We start from the raw sequence: 23,220 nt of genomic DNA, 5'->3' as shown, positions 1-23,220 counted from the left end.
GTGCTCCTAAAATAAATATAATTTAATTAAAAATCGAAAATATCACTATTATGTATTTACTAACTTGTTTTTGTTTTTCAATTAGACGAACAATATTTTGCACCTTAAATCGTGTTAGTATGATTATTGCAGTATATATTATAATCTTATCTTATCTAATCCGTTAGTTAGCACTAAAAATAGTGTGCGGTTTTAACCACTATAAGTTTGGGGTATTTTGTTATACAATGACCGAAAAAGTGTGCGGTTTTTGTCTATTGACCTTTTTCGGGTCAAAATCAAAAGTGTGCGGTTTTCGGATGCAACCCTCAAAACCTACCAACAAAAATAATCCCTACCGTACCATCCACGTCACCCACTCCTATTACCCAATGGCCTATTCTACCACATGTTATAAAAATACCTACTTAAGGAAAAAAAAATGTTTTCTAACAAAAAGTCATATAATAAATAATAATATATTACGGTCAACGCTCTACTGCAGGCATAAATTAAAACTCAGCCTACTGTTTAGGCAGACACTATAATATATATTTATATATATACTAGTCTATAATCATGGTTAGGATATAATATCATTAATATCCTATCTATGGTGTAGGTGTACTGAGTGTAGTATATACTCACTACTCAAAACTCAATATACTCTGTTTCAGTGGCATAGCCAGAAAATTTGTAAGGGTGGGGGGGCTAAGTCTCACAAAAAAATTCAAAAAATATAAATAATATATTTCTTTTATTTACGTTTTTTTTTTTAAATTGTATACATGTATAAACATTTTTATTTATTTATTATGCCTACAGGCTCCAATCTTTTAACTGCATCCTTCTTGGCTATAGCCTACAATGGCTTAAATAAACACAGTCAATGAGGGGGGCTATAGCCCTCTTAGCCCCCCCCCCCCGGCTACGCCACTGCTCTGTTTCAAAAGATATTTAAACACACTTAGAAGACACACATCACGCATACACATTATGCCTACACATATGATGCTGTATTATGTATTTATGTAGCAATTATAGCAGTAAATCAAAATATGAAAGTAGGAAATTATGAATGTAGGTACTTCAGCTATGATGTATACAAATAGTCGGACAAAAATGTTTGTAAATTATCCAGTCTCAATAGTCGTTTGATTGAAATATGGTAAGCTAGTTTGTATCGGACATCGGTTGGAAACCGGAGACTGTAGCAATTTTTTTGTTTTATCAAATTGTTTAAGAATATAAAACGTTTGCAAAATCGTTATTATGTACATTTTCAACAGTGAGTAATACAATGTAAGTATAGCCAGTATAGGTATATTAATAATTAATTAATAATTTAAAATAAGTATTAAATCATGCTCTTCGAGTCTTCGACCGGTCCGACCAATAAGAGGTAAATTTCTTGTTAATAAATTCAAACATCTTGACAGTGTTGAAATCAAACCACAGGAAGTAGAAGTACCTTAATTTTTGTCATTTCTTTAAGAGGACTTTATAGACAATTTATGGGATTTGTAGGAACATTAAGCAATATTCTATCTTTTACTAGAAAATAATAAATGAGTGTATTACACGCATTATTCAATTATCGGTATATAATAGCCATTCAATGTTACTCATAGTTCGTTCAGCTAACTTCTAATTCGAAGGTTACAGTTGCTGTTTGTTTCTTAATATATACAAATAATAAAATATTATATTATATTGTTAAAATATTATAAAACAATAACCAACAATAGGTTCTGGCTGGTAAATTAAGGTTACGATACAAAACTATAAGAAATAAATGTGTAATATTTCATAATTTATTTGCTATTAATTTAATTTGATACATAAATAAGTTTATATTAAAATAGTAATCTATAATAATACATATATTATATATTAATATATTATACCTCACTTAATATTTATATTTTATATTTTTATTTATTCTTGCACCTAGGAATAAGAAAGTGCATTCATGATATTAAAAAATATTATAAATTTATGATCTGATGACTCAGATGACCTACTTAAAACTAAACAACAAATAAAACAGTTATTGTACAAAAGAATGTGCTTCCTGTGTTTGGAGGCGTTTTATCATATCATTTAGTGCGTGGGTTAACTCTTATGTTGAGGAATAATGTTATTAACTCGGAATTTCGTCATCAATCAATATACATGATCTGTACTTTGTCAATAAAAATAAATGCCGGGAGAAGAGGAGAACAATATTAAATTATAGTAAGTTCCGCTCTATATTGACTATTCTATGACATCGAAACAATGATTATCGGAATTCGGAATAATAAATACATTGGTACACACTCATTATTATACATAATTATTTTAGTAATAATAAATTGATAAACATAAAACATAAAAAATAAATAATAATAATATTATCGTTTGTCTCAGTCGAACCAAACTTACCAAACAGCTGACTGAGCCACATAATAAAATATCTGAGCCCTTTCACAAGCATAGATAATAATACATATATTGAGATAACGGAATTGGCAGCGTATTGTAATTGCTACAACAACCTACCATTACTATTTACCATTTGATAATACGGGAATGAGACAAGAAATTGATCTCTATTGTAGTATTGTGTTTGCTGTTGACCATTGTTAAGTAAATTGAGTAATATTTATTTTTTGTTCTGTCAGTAGTCCTCGGTAATCTTTTTGATCGTGTGATATGCTGGTACTTTAATGATGTCCGGAATAAGATCTTCAACTTCGAAAATGTTGAAAATCGTTGGTAGAATAGAAAAACATCAGTAATAAATAATTGAATATTACAAAATTTATTCAAACAATTTATGACTATCAATATGACTGTGAGTATTGTTTCAATATGGTATGCATTTATTATGGCATCACATTACATTGATGCGAATGCATATAAATTATTGGCCACTAATTGGTAATTTACATTTGTATTGTTATATTATCTAGACTGAGATCAATGGGGACTTCAGCATTAATGATAACCATATTAAAGTCCAAGCAGCTAAGCCAGCGCAAGCGAGTAATGTGAGTAGTTAATCATTCGTAATTAATGGTAAACTAATTATTATTGATAGTTTAAAAATTAATTAATAGGACCTACTATTAGGTACATAAATTATAATTTAAATGATCAAATTCCTAGAAAAAATTCTAATCTAATTTATGAGAATAAACATTTCTTAAACATAAACTATATAATGTGTATGTATATATATATTATATTTATCATAGTACAATACAATTAACAATATTAATAATAAAGTGACAGTAAATTACAGTTCATAATGATCTATTAAGTTTCTTGAAAGCTTTTGTATTCAATTAATTTAGGTATTTTGAATTAATTTCTATACAGTTCATGTTTTTTATTTATATTCAATTTTTTTCTGGTAGAAAATCGTAAAAGAGTCAAATTATGTAATAATAGTAGTATAGCATTTTTTTTTTAAAGAATTTAGTTTCATTTTGATTTTATTTTGGCTAATAAGTAGTAGATGCATAATTTCACAAATTCAACTAGCTGTATATTTTAATTAAAACATAGATAAGCAGATTATTATAAGAGTGGGATAAAGGTTAGGTTATTACCTTTCTTTATGTAATATGTACAAAGAAGATTATTAAATGAATTTCAACAATTCCTTCACTAACAAATAAATTTGAATAAATAAATAATATTTTGTGCAGTCTTCTAATTAATAAATTATTACTAATGATGGTACCATTGATAAAAGAAAAATTACTTGTGCTAACACATTGTTTTTAATTTTTTTTTTAAATCATTATAATACTATTGCTTTCAAATAAAACTAAACATTTAATTTGATAATAATTATACAAATATTTAAATATTTTTGTTTTTTACTGAGAAAACTGGAATATTATACACAACACTAGTTTTTAAGATATAATACATTATGTTTTCTGTTATAATTTAAAAATAAATATGTATAGACTTATCAGTGTAAAATTGGTATTGGAAATTTGATGTTTATACAACAGTTAATTTTATTGAGTAAATTAAAGGTTGATTTATAAGATCTGGGCTGTAGGCAATTTTTCATTATATTTTGTATAGCTGTAATAAAATTCTAATGATTCTAATTTATAATATAATATATATTATTTTATTTTATTATTATATTTCATCCCCCTTGCTGCACCTAGGAGGGGGATGATTGAAAAGAATCTTTAGCACTTCCCAAATTCAAATTTTATCTTTTGGTTATAAATATGGCTTAAGTCATTACTCATAATATTAATTTTTTATAATCTTCCTATTATATATTAATATAATTGATAGATGATTAGCATTAATAGACAGATTATGGAGAAATGAATTGCTTTTGATTTAAAAGCTATTTTTAGCCAATAGGTCACATCTAAAAAGCATTTTATAAATGTACGCTATGGTGGACTGTATATTGCTGATAAACTTCCCATGAGTAGTTTTATCAGTCAAATATTAATATATTAATACAAAGATGTTCAAGTATTGACAATTGTAGATTTGTAACTTGTAAGATAATGCAATTTTAGAACTTACTCCACGTTTTATAGGGATCTAGTTGGGCCTATTTTCATCGAATTGGCTTTAATAAATGTAACTGATTAGGACAATTAATATATATTATGTATATATATATTTTTTTTATGCGTATATGTATTTATAATCTTGAATCTGTGCAAATATATATCACAAATTGAATAACACATCATATAATCTGTATGTTTATCATTTATATTAAGGTCACAAGAATGAAAAGTTGAGAAATAATCATATTGGCATTAATTAAGAGTTATTAGTTTTTTTTTTTTTTTCAGTTATGTTGATAATTATAATCAATCTAGTAGATTTAAGTTTTTGATATAAAAACCCAAAATTAGTTAATTTATAATAAAATTTATTAAAATAGCTTAATTTTTATTTCATTAGATACAATAACATATATACACACAACTTTGTCAAAAAAATTTACAAAAAGAATTTCAATTTAAGATATATTTTAAAAATGTTATGTATAATTTTTAAGTTTTAACTTCTAGCATTTTTATTCATATAATTATTACTGTGATGCTGTACTCCGGTTACCTTATTAGTTATCTCACTCAGAATCTAAAATTTGTTGAATTATTTCAATAATATTTTAAGTCGAGTATAATAAGTAAAGAGTTATTAGATTTTTTCATTATTTGAAATTTAAAATAGTTGATGTACAAATATGTGACATAAAAATTCTGAAAAATAATTTTGTATCATAGAAAAAAATGTTGACATGGGACTATGCTACAATAATTTATAAAAAATAATTGAAATGCTATAAATTCAGTGAAAATACGAAAACCTTATATGAAAATTGTACCATTACATTCTACGTTCAATCAAATTTCTATAGAAATTAGTATTGTACTAGAGAAAAAAATAGCCACAAGTTATATACCACAATTAGCATTAATCTGGTTTATAGAAATTATGGGGATTTTACTACTATATTAATTAAAGTAAGTATAAATAACAATTTAAAATTTGAGATGAAATTAAGCTATTTTAGTAACATATTTTTACCACTTAAAAAAAAAACTAATAATTTGGCAATATTCCTAAATATAGGAGCCATATTCCCAAAACCCCTTTTTACGATTAAAATGTATCTATAAATATTTCTATTAATTATTACTAGCTTAAATATTATGTACTCATTATTAGTTTTTTTCTGCATTGTTCACTTACATAGTTACGTCACATATTATTTGATTATGATAACAAATAGGAGTAGGAGTAGGAGTAGGATATAAACATTAGTATTTATATATTTCATCCAGTTATAAAATATAATCATTATTTGAATTACAACAGTCAAACTATAAACACTTCTTCAAATTAATTAAATGCTACAATTAATAGTTTATGCTTGTAATGTTTTAAAACTATATTTTTTTCTTAACAATAAATATAGAAAGTAAGTTCATTGGGTTTTTTTTTAAACATAATATAAGACTTAATCTAATTTTATCTTATATTAATAAAGTAGGATTAACATCACAAAATTAGAATAGTGTTATAATTTATAAGTAAATCATAACTTAAATGTGTCTTCTTAAAAATCTACACAAATAACAAAATAAAACTTACTATCAATTTATACAAATACATTGATTTTTAACCTATTTATGTTATTTTACATTTTTCTATTTTTTGTTGATTTTACATTATTTTAATTACACGCTTATCATATTTTAGGTAAATTGTGATAAAATGACTTTAAAAACTTCTAGAGTAAATGAAGACAAACCACTATTAACTGGTACAGCTACACTTTACAACCAAAATGGGTAAGTTAGCTTACATTTGAACTGAATGTAATTGATATATCATTGCTAGATTAAAAAAATTGTTCTATTATTAGATTTATTATACATAGTATTACATCTAACTTTTAAAATGATTTTTTTATATTTTTAAATGAAAACAATTTTTTTATAATGTATTTTTACACAAACAAACCTTACCATGCATTAAACATTTTAAATTTTTAATCATATAATAAACAGAATATAAGTTTACTAATTAAAATTATAAAGTACCTATGTAAAGAACAATTGTTAATTTTTTCTTAATTAATATTATTTATACATTCTTAAAACTAAAATTATTAATTATAAAAAATTAAAAATTAAAATGATTACCTTTATTGATATTCTAGAAGTAATCTTCTTTCTCCGTCTCTTAGAACATTACCCGATACAAGCATTTCTAGTGGTCCAATGAATGAATCATTGGAAAAAAATGGAACTATTGATGGATTAGCATCAGATTATAATCCATTACTAAACCGACAATTAGAAAATCCAACATCGTAAGTTATTATCAACATTTAATATTAATTGTTTATTGTTAATTATCGTATTTAGTTTGAATGTTTTTAATAATATGTTTGTCATTAATGAGAAACAAATTATCCTTTTAAAATAAGCAATAATAGAATGACTGGATGTTATGATCTAAAATATTTGTATTAAATTATTTGTCAAATGTAAGCAATAAAATAGAAAAGAATACACAACCTTTTATCACGTGAACTGGGACATATGATGCACGTGCTATTTAATTATCTTATAATAATTTTCTTAAGGTTTGAGATAAATAACTTATCATAATGTGTACAAAGTTGAATTATTTGAATAGGTAGAAAAATTCCAATAAGTACCAGTACCGGCAGTACCTAATAGTTATCAGTAAACATATACCTTCAACCATTCATTGTTTATATTCAATGGGTTAATTAAGTTTATGTTAATGTGTCTGTGCCAATTATTATTTATCAAGAACAATAAATCGTAATTTTAAGTCATGATCACTTTATGTAATATGCATATCATATTTTTTTTATATAGTAATTTAATTTATCCAAAATTCAAAATCAATATATTACATGTACTAAAAATGATATTTTAATGTATTACACCAATGTATTCTGTTAGTTAATTTTAAATATTAATATTCTTTTTTTTTTTAAGGAATTTTGATACCATGATACATTTGTTAAAAGGAAATATTGGTACTGGAATCTTAGCTATGCCTGATGCGTTCAGAAACTCTGGTTGGGCTGTAGGTTTAGTATGTACAGCACTTTTGGGAGCTGTCTGCACACATTGTATGCATATGTTGGTATGGATATATAAAACTCATTTCAATATTTAATTATTTTAAATTGTATTTTTAGTAACAAGTTGACTGTCCTTTTTTTTCAGGTTCGATGCTCTCATGAATTGTGTATTAGAACACAAAGACCATCTCTTTCATTTCCCAATGTCGCAGAAATGGCTTTTGAATATGGACCACCCAAATTACAAAAATATTCATCAGCTGCGAGTAAATTTATTAATACTTTTCTTGTTATGACTCAGCTGGGATTTTGTTGTGTATATTTCTTGTTTGTGGCCACTAATATACAAGAAGTAAATAATTGAAAAATATTTCTTAGAACTTATGAATTATAACTATTTAATATTTTTAGGTGATAACACATTACTTTTCTGTTAAAATGTCTGTTCAATCATATTTGCTTATACTACTGGTGCCAATGATACTTTTGAATTGTGTAAAAAGTCTAAAATACCTGACTCCGGCATCATTTTTAGCAACCATATTAACAGTGATTGGATTAGGAATAACATTTTTCTACTTACTTCAAGGACTTCCAAAAACATTGAATGCCAAAGCTTTTTCATCTTGGCAACAATTACCCCTTTATTTTGGAACTGCAGTATACGCATTTGAAGGCATTGGAATGGTATATTATAATTTAAAATCTACAAATAAAATGCATTCAACTGTTCATTGTAACTCTATGTGCTATGTTTATTTATGAATAGGTTTTGCCATTAGAAAATAACATGAAAAATCCAGAATCTTTTAGTGGAATGACTGGTGTTTTAAATACTGGAATGGTTATTGTAACATTGCTGTATACGTCAATCGGATTTTTTGGATACTTGCGATATGGAGAAGCTGTTAAATTAGGAAGTATTACGCTGAATCTTCCATCTGAAGATTTGTAAGTCAAACATATTTATTTAAATTTAAACTATAATAAAAATAGAATTAAAGTTTTTTAAAGTTTTCAAAAATAAAACTGATATTAAAAATTGTTATAGTTTTTTTCATTTTTTACTAAAATAATTATTTTAATTGTGTTTGATTAGAATATAATGATTCTTATTCTAATTTAAATCTAATTAATTTGTAAATTCACATCTCGAAAATTGAATATATTGAAATATAGTATAAATGTTTAGATTTGTTTCAAAATTAATCCTTAAAAACCAATTAAATAATATTTTTGCTAACCTAAATGTCAGAATACTAATTAATTTTTAATTTAGTAATTTTTAAATTTATTAAATTTTAATTACAATTTAATTTTACTATTAGAACATATGAGTAATTATAGATTAATTTTTAAACTTAAAATATAATATAGAATTGTCTTCTTAAAATTTTAACCTTTAGGCATTAACCAATGATAAACTAATATAAAAACATTTGCCTTAAAATTTACAGATTAAAAATATTAAATATTAAAATTAGAAACAGCTAGTAAGATTCAACTGATTTTAGTAATCTGTATTTTTATTGTTGTCTAATAAGAAATTTTAAGTTTTTTTTATTAATTTTACTAATTTTAATAATGGTACCAACTAAACGACAAATAATAATGCAAATACTTTTAATAATTTAATTATAGTTCATATTTCTGAAAATGTACATTGCATAAATATCTAACCTATGTGCATATCTTATTATACCAATTAAAAAATATTGTTCAACAATCTTGATAAGAAAAATTCAATGTCGTAATAATTATTTTAATTAGTATAAAAGGTAAAATAAATAAATAATATTTTTTATAGTTTATTAAGATAAGAAAACTTTAATGGGACAGATTAAGAATTTCTGATTTTGAAATAAAAATGTATAATTAAAAAAAATGTGTAGTATTGTATTAATTTGTTTTAGCAAGTTTATTCGGCGTGCAAGGTATATTTTTAATTTTTAATTATAATTAATATTAATATTAATATTTATCAAATGATATTACTTTTTGTTAGTAAGTTAGATTATAAACTTACACTATTTAGATTAGTCCTATAATAATTTATTTTTTTTTGTGTTTATTATTTGTAATAAAAATACTACACTCTTTCCAAATAAGTTTACCAATTATTGGCAAATCACAGCGGTATTCAGAGGCTACGTGGTGAAATAAAGTTTATACTTCAAACTTTTAAGTGCTTAATACTTATATGTTGAAAATATTTAACACTTATTAATATTTAAAAACATTTTTAAACTATTATTAATTAACAAAAATGTTTCAGGTTAGCTCAAAGTGTCCGGGCAGCAATGGCATTCTCAATATTTTTGTCTTATGGTCTCCAATTCTATGTTCCAATTGGTATCATATGGCCTGCTTTAAAAGGATATTTTCATTCACAGTCTAGTCAACGTAACGCTGAATTGAGTATCAGAGTGTTTCTTGTCACGCTAACATGTAAATATTAAATCTCCTATATATATATATACATATATATATGTATAAGAAAGTTATGTTAGTTACACTATTTATAACTCAAGAACGGCTGAAAATTGGTGGGGAAGTAGCTTAGAACCAGGAAACAGATATAGGATACTTTTTATCCCGTTCCTATTGAATTTGACATAGAATGTAATATAACAAAATCCAACTGACATGGAATAATAAAACTTTAAAATTAAATTAATAACACGCAGTTGTGAAGTCGATAACAGTCATAAAATCGTTTATTTATAATTACTAGCTGAATTACTCATCGCTGCCGCCAGGTTACAGTGAAAAAAACTTTGTTCAAGAAACTTCAGCTAACAACTATTATGAGCAATGCTGAAGATTTCTCTGAGTAATTGCTGACTATCGGTAATGCACAAGTACCTGTTGACAAATTGAACGGATTGATTTCATTTCCTCCTAATTTCTGTAACTTTGTCTCATCAAAAGATGAACTCAACAACAAAGTATTCCCAAACATCATTTCTAACTACTAAAATAATGAATGCTTGAGTGGGCGTACTATAAGATGGCCTCAAATGAGTAAAACCGTGTATGTCATCATAATAAAAAAAAAGGGTTTTATAAAAAAAATAAGTTATTATAGTGTTAAAATAATTACAAATCAACAAATTGTAATACACGCAGGTTAATAAAATTATGTTAAAAAAAACTACTGATATCCAAACAATAACACTTTATCAAACTCCATGTAAAAAATTGCTACGTAAAAATAATTTTATTAATTTGTATGAATTTTAAGCACATTAAAGTTGTGAAAATATTGCTAAATAAATATCTCTCAATAATTTATTTAATTGGTGAGACCTTATTTTGACAAATTAACATGGCCATTTATTATTTTAAATTTAGTAAAATATCTATTATAAATTTTATTTACTCAGCATGTTTATGATATCATAACTTTAATGTGCTTAAAATTGGTATAAATTTATTAAGTTTTATTTACTTAGTAATTTTTTGCACGGAGTTTGACGAAGTGTGGTTTTGTTGGGATAAAGTATACAGCTAGCATAATCACAGGAAATTAATTTAGCATACAGTTTGAGATATATAAGTGGTAGGATTTTTAATGGGCTATGAAATGCACAGGTTCAACTAGTATTATATAAAATATCAAGAATACTAAAATTATATTTGTGTTCTTAATCTATACTCGCTCAGCGAAAGAACATGCTACAGCCCTGAAAAAAATACTTGTTCTCTCGCAGGGTTAAAAATAATATATAATTGTATATTATATATATTATGGAAGATAGAGTGTATATAGTTTTAGTAAAATTGTGTTACTTGCTAAATTCTAAAAGATTATTTCATGTATTTTACAGTCGCTTTAGCAGCTGCCATTCCAAACCTATCAGCAATCATCTCATTAGTGGGATCATTCAGTAGTTCAGCACTAGCTCTAATATTTCCACCTATTATTGAACTCATGACGTTCTGGGATCATTGCTCCGGTAAAGAGTTTACGCTGATGTTTGTTAAAGATATTATTATTATTATAATCGGTTTTCTTGGATTTGGTTTTGGATCGTATGCTAGTTTATGGAATATCATTGAACCCATGAACAGTTAATTTAGCATTGAGTTTTACAATGCTTTAAGTATCCACCAGTATTTTAATTATTGATCTTAATAATTTATTGTCTTCCTATATCAATTATGGTTTTAATTTGTTTTAATTATTTAAAGTAGGTAATTGATTTTTAAGTATTTGTTTGAAGTAGTCTTTAAAAAACCATTTTTTTTTTCAAATGTTTTATTTGAAATGACAATTGAATATAATACTATATCTGACAAATTTTTGAACCTTTAAGTTTGCTGGTATCAAAATGTATTTTAAATGGTATTATTTATCATCTACTATTATATTTTTAAAGTGTATTTTAAATGTAAGACTTATGAAAATGTATCAATTATAGAGCACATTTATACATTTTCAGTGCTTAAAATTATGGTACTTTATTTTCTGGCCTGTTTCATTTTAATAATCTTATTGAAATGTCTTAACCAAATATTTTACCTTAAATAATATAATCTCACTTTTTTTTTACCACCTGTATGTATGTGATTATTAGTTTTAATAGTTATTGATAATTAAAATATTAAATTGATTTTAGATTAGTTAAAATAAATCATAAGGCGCACATTCCTATGATACCAAATATCTATTGCATATATTATACATTTTAATTGGTAAAGGCATTTTCTATTACTTTAATTTGAGAATAATTATTGTTATATACATTAAAAACATATATAATACAAGTTTAATCATGAAATATCAAAAGTAGAATATTATAAAAATAAATACTAAGATAATAAATTTAACTATAAATGTCAAATTAAATTAAACAATTATTTTGGAATATTCTGTTCAACATATTGAAGATTAATGTTATCTAACCCAAGATAAACTAATTTATATTAAACAAAATATGTATGACTTATAATCAAATTAACTTTATATTTCATATTATATTAAACTATCTATTGTTATTTTCATTGTTCTAGTGTTTAATATTCTTCGTTACTCTGTCTTAAGCTTTAAATGATTACCGTAATATAATTAGCATAACATAAAATTAATTTTATTACAATATACAATTATACTTATATGTTATGTAGTTAATATTTAAGACTTACAAAAATATTACTAAATTATGTTCAAGACAATTTTGTCTTTCGTGTTAATTGTATTATTGGATAATAAGTAAACCATGACAATAAATTTGCAACTAAGATTTTTTTTTTATGTGAAACATCTAATAGCTCGGTGCGGTAGTGAGGCCGACTGTGGTATTATGTATATTCACAATCTTTTCTTTGTTGTAATATAGTAATCAAATAAATATTATATGTGTGTTATTTTTGGGGATGTTGTCCAAAATATGTTGCATAATATTATGAGATTTGGAATACAGTTGGTCGGCACTCTCACTGGTTGATCGTCGCCAATAAAAATGCTGCAAGGCGAGCACGTTTGACGTCGGGACGGGGGTGTGATTAAGGTGGGAGGATGAGGGTGATAGAAACTACTCCCAAAAAAAAACTTTTATTTTACTGCAAAAATGTATATTTGGTGTGGGCTAGGTTATTGTATGCGGCTTACAAATTTTACTAAAAATAAGTAATCCTCCCCCCTCAAAACCAAATTCCTAATTACGTCACTGCGGCTAACCTTCCGTCGACTGTACCGGCCGGATTTAAGTGTTATGTAGTTTGTAGAGCACGGATCAGACTGGTCATAAGAGGGCACCGGTCGTCGCAATAAGGTACACGATACACCTATAAACTTGCTCAATCGAACTATTCTTGACGACCCGTGTGTGTTCTGCGATAAAAGATAAAAGGGATATGTGATTATGTTTGTTACACCTATAAGGACCATAAAGGCTCAGGGTGAGCAATGGCGACGCTGATTATAGGCCAGGCGCGGATACAAGGGGGGGGCTTGGAGCAATGCCTCCCCCCCCCAAAAAAAAAAAAAAAATCTAAATTAAAAACAGAGGCTGGCGAAAAAAAATAATACCATTCTAATATATATCTAAAGTAATGTAACAAAATATTTTATAAACATAAAATGAGATGTAAGAACTAAGATTGAGTAACCTATATATTAAAAAAAAAAATGTTTTGTTTTGTTATAGGCTACATAATGGCTGCATCTGTGTTGTGGTCAGAGACCAAGTTTGAGATAAACACATATTATACTCGTAAAATAGACACTAAATTGTATAGGCTCATCGCAGTTTTGAATATTGCATTTATGCAGTATGCCTATACGCCTCAGTAAGTCTGCGGTAAAAACTAGTTCGCCCAGTAATACGATTAAGTTAAGTAAAAAATTTAAAACACTATTCGGTCCGTAATAAGGTAGTAAAAGATTATAAATTTCTATTTTATCGTACTCTAGCAAATGACGTATGTTGTAAAAAAACATGTAATGTGGGCTGTGGCTATAAAATATGATGTTAAAGATGTCATTTGTGAACAGAATACAATAGCACATAATATAATCAAAAACCAGATGAACACCAATCAATGGTAGTATGGTACAGTAAAAGGTTAGTAACAGTTTTAAACGTAAGGAAATGGAGCAGTAGTTGAGCGAGCGTTATTCATTCTGAAATGTCAATTACAGTAGGTACCTACATAGCAAGTACGTATCCAGCATCAATTTTCGGTGGGGGGTGGGGTTAAAATATTTTAAGTCCGTCTTCCGACAAGATTGCGATTACATATTATAGAAATATAACTACTTTAAAAATTTCGGGGGGTTTTAAACCCCTAAATCCCACCCCTGTATACGGGCCTGGTACTCAGTGTATCTAATTTAAACATAAAATCAAGTATATACTATAGGTATATATTTGGTAATCGGAAAAAAACCCCCAAAGCTATTCCTAACTGTTGTGTACAGGCTGTCTAAAATAATAATTAATAATAGTAAAAAAAATTAAAATTTGAATGATAACTATTATAACATTATATCTTGATCACACAGTTAGATTACGCAAAAATAAAATTAATTATGATAATAATGAATATATTAAAAATATAAAATATATTGCGCATAAAATAAAAATAATGTATAATATAAAATAAAAAAGTTAAACAGTCATCTTGCACATTATGTTATTAGTGTTATTACTCACAGCATCACAGCAGTCAAAAATTCCCCAATGGTTATGTTACCTAAACTTTGGGGATTTTTTCCCTATATTCATATATTTTGAGTGACCGCAACTAGTATACCTATGTAACCTTTTTTTTTTTCGGGTGACCGCAACTATAGAACGTAATTTTTGATTTTAACCGCAACTAGTATTCACCACCAGTGGCGTTCGCAGGGGGGATGATTGGGGATATACCCCCATGGGCTTTTAGTCACAGTTAAATGGATTGGCGGTAATGAACATACATCGAGACATTCGACTATCTATAGATCAAATAATTGATGAATTTAGTGTAAAAGCCGGAAGGATGAATTTCCGCTTAGATTGAATTTTTTTGTATAATAATAAAGAATATAAATATTAAAAAATATACATTTTTATTTATGACATCCCCCTCCCATACCAAATTCCTGCGCAAACCACTGTTCACCGTACATATAACAGTATTTACCAATTATCAAGCATAACATGACAATAAGCTGGACAGCGGACGGTCAAGCGCCTTACCATTGGCCACACGCAACGCCCGTGCCTATAAATACGAGTGCGGAGCACGAAAGGGTTCATCAGTAAAAAAATTTGATTATAAAAAAAATATGATTTCTGAAAAAATGCAATTCATTTTTCAATGGAATTATATAAATTATATAAATCTAACACGTGGGCAATCGCGTAAAATAAAACGCGACGTGCGTGTGTATAAGTTGAAAAAATACTTTTGCTCAATAATTCTACATCGATGTATTAAATATATTACATTATATACAGAGTGTTTCTGAAATGAGTACTCAGTGTGATGACCCAATGAAGATTTTTTTGAAATTGTTTTCAATCTTCAAAATCTGGATGTAGGTATTCATCTTATTTTTAACATATTATATTAAATGTGAAAATTAACATCCAAGCTATATTTTTTTGCAAAATTCTCACACGAATCGAGGTGTCACATCATTTTCACGCTTGTCGCGCGTTTTTCACGCTCGGATCGCCAACCAACAATAATAAAAAAAAAAAATGGTGTGACACGTCGATTCGTATGAGAAAACTACAAGGTAAACATTGGTGAAAGTTATTTATTGTCATTTATCATACATGATTAATTAGTGCATTATTTTACATTGCCAACTAATAAAAATGATAAAATAATAACAAAACTAGCGTTAACAGAGTTGTAAATGATCGAATTTAAGTCGGGTAGGTAATATGTATGTTTTAGATGTACAGGTAATGAAATATGGCGACTTGTATGCGGAATGTCATAAGTCATGAGTTAGAGATAAATGAAACCAACTATTTGTGTTCCTATTTATACTGAAATTCCAGTTTTTGGATATCGCAGTAACATAATTATTTTAACTCGATAAGATACACATTTAATTTTGTACTTATTATGGTAAAATTACAATCTGACATAATGTCAACAAGTGTAAAATAATTAATCTGGATCGTAAATGATTAACAAACAAAACAATACACAATTTCTAATGAAGTATAAATGGGCACATTACTAATAAATCATTGTTATATTGATGCGAAAGTTTAGAAAATAATTAACTGGTAGAATGTGTGAATTTAAATTTATGATGATTACCTTGCAGTTTCAGGTAACATATAGTTCGTAAACAACTTGCTTACAGTTCTATTTTACTGTTTTTCCTTAATTTGACCTAAAAATATATGACTGGATATGAGTAATAATTATAATATTAAAACTACTTTAATTGTAAAATATTAATCCTAAAACATTTAATAAATTTTTAATGTAGGTATTATAAATAATCAATGGTATTACACTAGTTTGACAGAGACACAGCATATTATATACATGCATAATATTGCTATTCTAGTAATCTGAACTATGCACTTTTATATCAACAACAGAATATAACCACAAGGCGACCGTGAGACGATATTTTTTACGAATAACTTTGGCGATAGTATTATCTTATTGTTAAGAGAGGAGAATTAAAGAGTCAGGCCTGTTAAACGGGAGAGACCCGAATGAACCAAATTCAGATGTCAACTGTCAAACGTATGGAAAATATTCGAGTAATCTGGTATTTTCTGAAAACCAACAGACTTCAATGGTTGGACTATTTCCAGTGTCTATACTATATTTATTAGTATGCTTAACTCAGTAAAATGTAAAAAAAATCATTAATTAATCAATAAAAACAACTTATTGACCAATTTAACCACTTTCCTTCCAACCCCCTCACAAGCACCCACCTTCTGTATGCGAGATCACTACGACTTCTAATACTTTTTATTACTGCTAAAATAATTTTTGAATAAATGTATTAGAAATCTTTATAATTGAAATAAATCAAATAATTAATTTGGTAATGAAAATACATAAAATTTTAGAAATTTAGAATATCCTTATCAATTATTTGCATGGTTAATTACGAATTTAATTATAATGTTATTATTAGCACACTCCTGATAGATTGAATATTAGTTACAAACAAACAAATATTGAAATGAACAATACACTTTTAATATATATCTTTTTTTTTTTTTATTTTATTTTAAAGTAGCGTTTATTGAAAATTCAAAATCTATACAATTTTTGTACAATGAGTAAATTGGAGGGAGGGATGACAATGATGGGGCAGTGGAGAGAAGCTCACAGTTGAGCTACCTTTTAATGAGTCAATATATATCTTATATAAAAGTTATTTATATTCAAAAATATACAAATTATTTGACATTTAACATTTTTAGTTTTACTATTTGCCTTACTGCATTTTTCCCCATTTTCTTAATTTGAAAATGTTTAAATATATTGTGTACTTATTTTTTATTTAATAATATTATTAAATAATTTTTAGTTATTAAAAAAAAAAAAAAAAAAAAAAAAAAAACAGAATTTATTCATCTTATATAATATGACTCATAAAAATAGAAAATATTCTAAAGAAATTTTAAAATGACTTTAACAGTGTTTGTTCTGTTAATACTCAGTAAAATTACACTGTATTTAAAAAAAAATTTTAAAAAATAAATAAATATTACGATTAACAATTAATGAAATATATTAAATAAGTAACTTCAAATTTTTTTTTTGATTTTCAGTTCTTCTTTCTTTTCTAGCTTTTTTGTTTAGCATTTCTTCCGCAAAAGGTTCAAACAACTCTTATTTAATCATTAGTTTTTGTTAAAAAGACAATATCAATTGTCTAATTGATGAAAAATCTGCTCAAATTATCAGCGGGCCATATATAATTATATATCAAAGCTTTGCGGCAAAACATTTTCATAGATTTTTTTCGTGTGTGTATCTTGATCAGTGAGTTATCTACACGTATACACCAATAGTTATAAATCACCTAATTAGTATATTTTTAACACATAGCAATTAATAAAAATGGTAAAATAATTTTATTGGTAATTAGGGATTACAAATGAAGGATGTACAAATAAAATATTACTCATGTTAAATAATATTTTATTTACAATTATTGATTTTTAAATAAAAAGTAAAATGTATGATAATAATAAAAAAAAAATATATCGTCCAATAAAAAAAGGTACTGTCTATTAAAAAAATAGATCTATTGCAGGACACAACAAATGGGTTTGTAGGCAATGTAATTGAGACCACTGGTGTAATGTAGACCCAAACCAAAATCATATTACTGATATTTATTCATGACTGTTAATAGTAGACTTTACTTGAATCTAGTGCTATTTTATTGACAAATTTGAACAAGGACATTTAGAATTATTAATTTTTTTTTAGCTTATGTAGCGACAAGAAGAAACAGCTATACCATAACGATTACAGGTGATTTCATACACCTTAACTCATGATTAGCCAATTTTTTATGAGCTTACATTTTTGAAACTCATAAATATTTGCTGTTTAATATTAATGGTTTAGTTTATTATATAGCCCCATATAGGCTTAACAATATTAATAATATTGACATTTTTTAATTAATGATTTTTTTTTTAAATGTTAACTGGTTTTTTAGAATGTAGATTGTCAAAAAAATTAAAAGAACATTTTACGACAAAAAAGTTTGTACCTTGAAATATTATAGTAAGAATTAAAAACTGGAAATTGTTTAATTTATTATTAATGTAATAACTAATAAGTTTATCATATTTGAATTTAATTTTTTTCAATTTATACTGAATCTCTATTACATTTTCTGAAAGTTAAATTGAAATTATAATGTCATATAAAATTTTTAAAAAATACTACAACTTGTAACATTATGAATACATTTCTTAAATAATTTGTTGAAGATTATAATTTATATTATTAAATAACTGATAAAATTAAATCTCATAAATAAAAAAAAACTATTAAAATTATTAAAAATCATACGATAAAAATGGCAATCTGACAATCTCGTTGAATTGAAGTAGTGTTGAGTAATCAAGATTATCAAATGTTCATTACTCTGGTAAATACACCTTTCGTATATGAAAATTAACAATATACTCCAAATTATCCCTCTGCACGCTAATGGCAAAAGGATCTGTAGGATGGAATGTAAATGCTACCAGTCTTCTGCGGTCATGAATTGGTCTGTTTCTTGATACACTGGTATACAGATAAAAGCTTAGTGTTCCCGATTCCCTTGAATAGAACCTTTGTAAAGTACAAACAAATAAATATGTAGTTTAAATTATATAACTTAATAACTTATGGGAAGAATAAAATAAAAACATGATTTTATCTTACCTTATTGGATATTCACCAACTACTTTAGGTCTTTCCATTGGTGATACCCACTTTTCATCATAACTATAAAGTGAAGTATCTAAATATGGAGAGGAGGAAAATGATTGTGCTGCTATTGGTAATTGTCCTAATATTCGCTTGTTTGCTTCCATTGTACCACCAAATCTAGCATTTAGCATTGTATTTTTAAATTTTTCATGAGAATCCCTAAAATGAAACATTTTTGTAAATAAAAAGTAAACTTATTGCTAAATAATAAATTAATATACCGTGAATATATATTATTTGACGGTGAACAAGGCATAAATCCATTTGGATTTAGAGAAGGATTACGAAAAGTATCACAAAAATATTCGTATCCACGTAATAAATCACTAGATGTATTTTCATAAACGTTTAAAACCTAGGCACAATAATACAAAAAAATTATCATTAACTGGATACTTCAAGTAACCTTTTAATGAAATTGTTATTATAGTTAAAAATGCAACTGTTGTTATTTTTTTTAGATGTAATTATGATTATTATAATTTAAACTAATAATAATAATGTAAGTAACTATATTTATATCAAATATTTAACATCCTGATTCCTATAATGTTTGATGAATTTTGTTTTTATTTGATTTAAAGTGTTTCAGCATATTACATGCTAATACAAGATTACAAGAACTTTTCTACTTATAAATTACAATGTGTTTGTGACTCAGTTAAAATGATATAAACTTGATAATAATTGTTTGTAATTGATGAAATTTATAAACTATTATATTACAACTTTTAAGATAAGAACTTTTAAAACTATACACTTGTGTTCAGCAAGAGAATGCATGGCGATCTGACCAGAATCAATTTTCTTCCACACATTTCTAACTAACACTGACAATCTACTATAAGAGAACTGATTTCAGTTACAAGAGGATGAGCAGAATCCGTGAATTTTCTCATTGAACAGAATATAGATGGCTGATATATTTTACAGAACAAATATATAATACTAAGTAGGCAGTGGCACCGAACACGTATGGGAAATGGGGTAAATACCCCAGAACATTTTTAGGTGGTGGGTTGTGAGTGACTGCTTTTGTTACATAACATAGAGTAAATAGTATTACAGATATATTATTCTCCTTATAACTTAAAGTTTAAAACTTAAACTATAGTCTTTTTTGAAAGAGGTGCTCCCCTTTATCAGTATTAGGTGGGTGGGTAGGTGGTACTCTCAAATAGGATTTACCCCGTGGTTTAAAAAAGTTTAGCGCCACTGTAAGTAGAACATTGACAATGTGTTTCATTGTTTGAATCTCACACCCGGGGACGAGGTGGCCGAGCGGTATAACGCATCGGCTGTGGCTCAGTCGGACCGGGTTCAATCCTCGATCATCAGGCGGCATTTTTCTCTGGGGCATGGCAGAAACCTACGGGTGCCCATTAGAAATTCTGCCAAACAGGCCTCCGGTGTAGGTTAGGTTAGTACACTGGGACAATAGCGCCATACAAGTTTTTTTTATCTCACAGCCAGTCCAAAATATATGTTTACCAGTGAGAATTTTAGTTGTTTCAACCCCTAAAACATACTACAGAAAGCATAATATTTTTTGATAAAATATCTCGATATATTAAGTTAGTTAAAATTGTATTTTACTAAATTAAATCAGTATATTTGTATCTTTCCCTAAAATTAATTCTCTTGTTTTAAACTTAGGTATACCAAATTTGAAATTAAAATCAAAATAGTTATAATTAAAATCTTAATTGCGTGACACATACATTTGTTAGGTAAATGATAAATTTACCGTAGCTGTAGTCATATTATAAATCATAAAATATGATGCTTGAGTACTTGGTTCCTGAATTTTAGCTGTAACCACATCTTCTGATGCATATCTGATGATTATATTGTCTACATCTATGAACTGCATTTTCCACATTCGTAATGACATAAACTGCAAAACAATAATTACCAATGATTATTATATTAATTTTGTTTTTGTAGCATAATATTTAGCTCACTTGATTGTAATATTGATAAAATTTTCTAAGAGGGTATTGTGTTCCAGCTTCCTTAGATTCACGTTCGGCTTTTTTGTACAAAAACACCATTAGCTTGCTTTTTAATCCGTTGATAAAAGATTCACTACGAGCTTTATAATTATCTGCGATTATATCTGTGTGCACGGATGAAATCAATGCAAGATCATTATCGAAACAAAATCGACCAATTTTTCTCAACAAATAGAAACGGTTATTGATACGGTTGTAAACATGAATTGTTTGATGTTGAACAGATAAAATTGCAAGTACATGTTGCAACATGTAAACGCCTTGGTTATGAGATAAAGATATTTTATCGGCCTTGAAGTGTAAGCGTTGACAAACGGCCCCATTTTTTAAGTTGATTAAATGTATAGTATAATTTTCTAAAGGCAATAAAATATTAGGAGTCACTGCTTCGTTACTGGAGAAAACGTCATTGTATTCAAGCATTAAATTGCGAGAAATAGGTCCTACAGAACCCAAAATAACAAAGGAACTATTGTCTGAAAATAAACTGCATTCTCTGTTTAGTTGTTCTCCTTCCGCTGCTACTAGTACCCGATACTTCAGTTGAAAAAGACTTTCAAATATTCGTTTGCGCACAACATCACCGTTATCTTGGCCAATACAATTTTCTTCATAGTTCTTTAACAACTTAGCTGCCATTGAACATCCTAAGTAAGCATACACCTCGAGGTACAATTGGTCTTGCGAAAAAGCTATGAAGAGGCGGCCATCAGGAGTGAATTTTCTTAGAAAACATGGAGGTTTCTCAACGTTTATAACTGTACAATTGGGATTTATGACTTGGTAAGCAGATTTAATACAATTCATGCGTGTTTTAATTCCGTTGATCTCCCGATCATACAAAGCATGCAGTAAATTATGACGAACCTTTTTCTTTTTATTCGTATTCTCGTTTTCTGGGTTCATTTTATTTTATTTAGATGAACTTGAAAATTTTGAACGTAGCTTAAGACATTACTCTTGGTTATGAATTGTAGTATGTAGATATATATAATAAACAGATTTGAAATATTTGAATACAGTTTTTGCAACAATGATCCATATCACTTATTTTTTAAATTAAAAACAGTTACACAAAACAAAAAAAGTTGTACTAAATATTATAATAAAAGATTGACACAAACTTGAAATTTTAAATTAAATGGTAATAAATGGGCTAAATGGCCAATGGTTTGCTAGTAGCAAATTTAAAAACTAACAAGTAACTATACATTGACAACATTATCATTTATAAATGATGTTTAAAAATGTTTGATATTTTTTAATTATGTTATTTACCGAGTAAAATTATCAAAAATCGCATTATACTATAATCACAGATATATGAAAATATATTGGTAATATTTTTGAACAGTGTAGTACAATAGTACAGCGTTTATTGTATTTTGTAATTTTGTATAGCTTTAAAATTATGTCAATTATGATCACGATTAAAGATAGAACCACAGAATATTCTGTGGTAGAACTATCTTTAATCGTGATTATGACCTTCCATTCTTGCCCTATGGACAGGTATTTAAAACAGATCAAGATTTAGGATAAATATATAGCTGAGGTCAGAAACTACTTTTAATCGTGAATAAAGCCTATTTTTTTAGAGTTGAACTTGACATATTATTTAATTATTAATATATCGCATAAATAATATGATAATATCACTTAATAGAAAATAAAATATTT

General features: G+C 26.7%; 2 protein-coding genes and 1 long non-coding RNA gene across 7 annotated transcripts; 1 reads left to right on the top strand and 2 right to left on the bottom strand.

Moving 5' to 3' along the window:
* Positions 1-1,262: 1,262 nt before the first annotated feature.
* On the top strand, positions 1,263-12,956 carry LOC107170268 (proton-coupled amino acid transporter-like protein acs). 5 transcript variants are annotated; one of them, XM_089226129.1, is made up of 11 exons: positions 1,263-1,281; positions 2,646-2,818; positions 2,937-3,014; positions 6,232-6,323; positions 6,695-6,847; positions 7,509-7,659; positions 7,743-7,949; positions 8,009-8,284; positions 8,367-8,548; positions 9,873-10,045; positions 11,428-12,956. In XM_089226129.1, the coding sequence occupies exons 2-11, from the start codon at positions 2,801-2,803 to the stop codon at positions 11,673-11,675; spliced, it is 1,578 nt and encodes a 525-aa protein (XP_089082255.1). In that variant the 5' UTR covers positions 1,263-1,281; positions 2,646-2,800; the 3' UTR covers positions 11,676-12,956. The 5 variants fall into 5 exon arrangements, with proteins under 5 accessions (XP_089082255.1, XP_089082256.1, XP_089082257.1 ...); XM_089226130.1 differs by lacking the exon at positions 1,263-1,281 and adding an exon at positions 2,200-2,217; XM_089226131.1 differs by lacking the exon at positions 1,263-1,281 and having other exon boundaries at positions 2,515-2,818; positions 6,722-6,847.
* LOC149055567 (uncharacterized) lies at positions 5,830-6,817 on the bottom strand. Its single transcript, XR_016191465.1, has 2 exons — positions 6,678-6,817; positions 5,830-6,368 (listed from the first exon to the last, which is right to left on the bottom strand). It is a non-coding gene; the product is annotated as an uncharacterized LOC149055567 (long non-coding RNA).
* Positions 12,957-18,139: 5,183 nt separating the features above from the next.
* On the bottom strand, positions 18,140-23,138 carry abo (de-etiolated protein 1 abo). The gene is made up of 5 exons (XM_015520343.2): positions 21,490-23,138; positions 21,273-21,422; positions 19,747-19,880; positions 19,478-19,684; positions 18,140-19,384 (listed from the first exon to the last, which is right to left on the bottom strand). The coding sequence occupies exons 1-5, from the start codon at positions 22,444-22,446 to the stop codon at positions 19,189-19,191; spliced, it is 1,644 nt and encodes a 547-aa protein (XP_015375829.2). The 5' UTR covers positions 22,447-23,138; the 3' UTR covers positions 18,140-19,188.
* Between the last annotated feature and the right edge of the window lie 82 nt (positions 23,139-23,220).

The sequence above is a fragment of the Diuraphis noxia genome, unplaced genomic scaffold (genome assembly GCF_037042655.1).
Source record: "Diuraphis noxia isolate RWA-SAM2 unplaced genomic scaffold, SU_Dnox_SAM2 contig0004, whole genome shotgun sequence".
Taxonomy (NCBI): Eukaryota; Metazoa; Arthropoda; class Insecta; order Hemiptera; family Aphididae; genus Diuraphis; species Diuraphis noxia.
This window is presented reverse-complemented; position numbering and strand designations above follow the sequence as displayed.

Coding starts and splice junctions, on each gene's coding strand:
- LOC107170268 (XM_089226129.1), top strand. Junction 3,015..6,231: donor AGCCAGCGCAAGCGAGTAAT/GTGAGTAGTTAA, acceptor ATCATATTTTAG/GTAAATTGTGATAAAATGAC. Junction 6,848..7,508: donor CAATTAGAAAATCCAACATC/GTAAGTTATTAT, acceptor TTTTTTTTTAAG/GAATTTTGATACCATGATAC.
- abo (XM_015520343.2), bottom strand. CDS start 22,446: ATGAACCCAGAAAACGAGAATACGAATAAAAAGAAAAAGGTTCGTCAT. Junction 19,685..19,746: donor TCAAATAATATATATTCACG/GTATATTAATTT, acceptor GTTTCATTTTAG/GGATTCTCATGAAAAATTTA. Junction 19,385..19,477: donor GTTGGTGAATATCCAATAAG/GTAAGATAAAAT, acceptor TACTTTACAAAG/GTTCTATTCAAGGGAATCGG.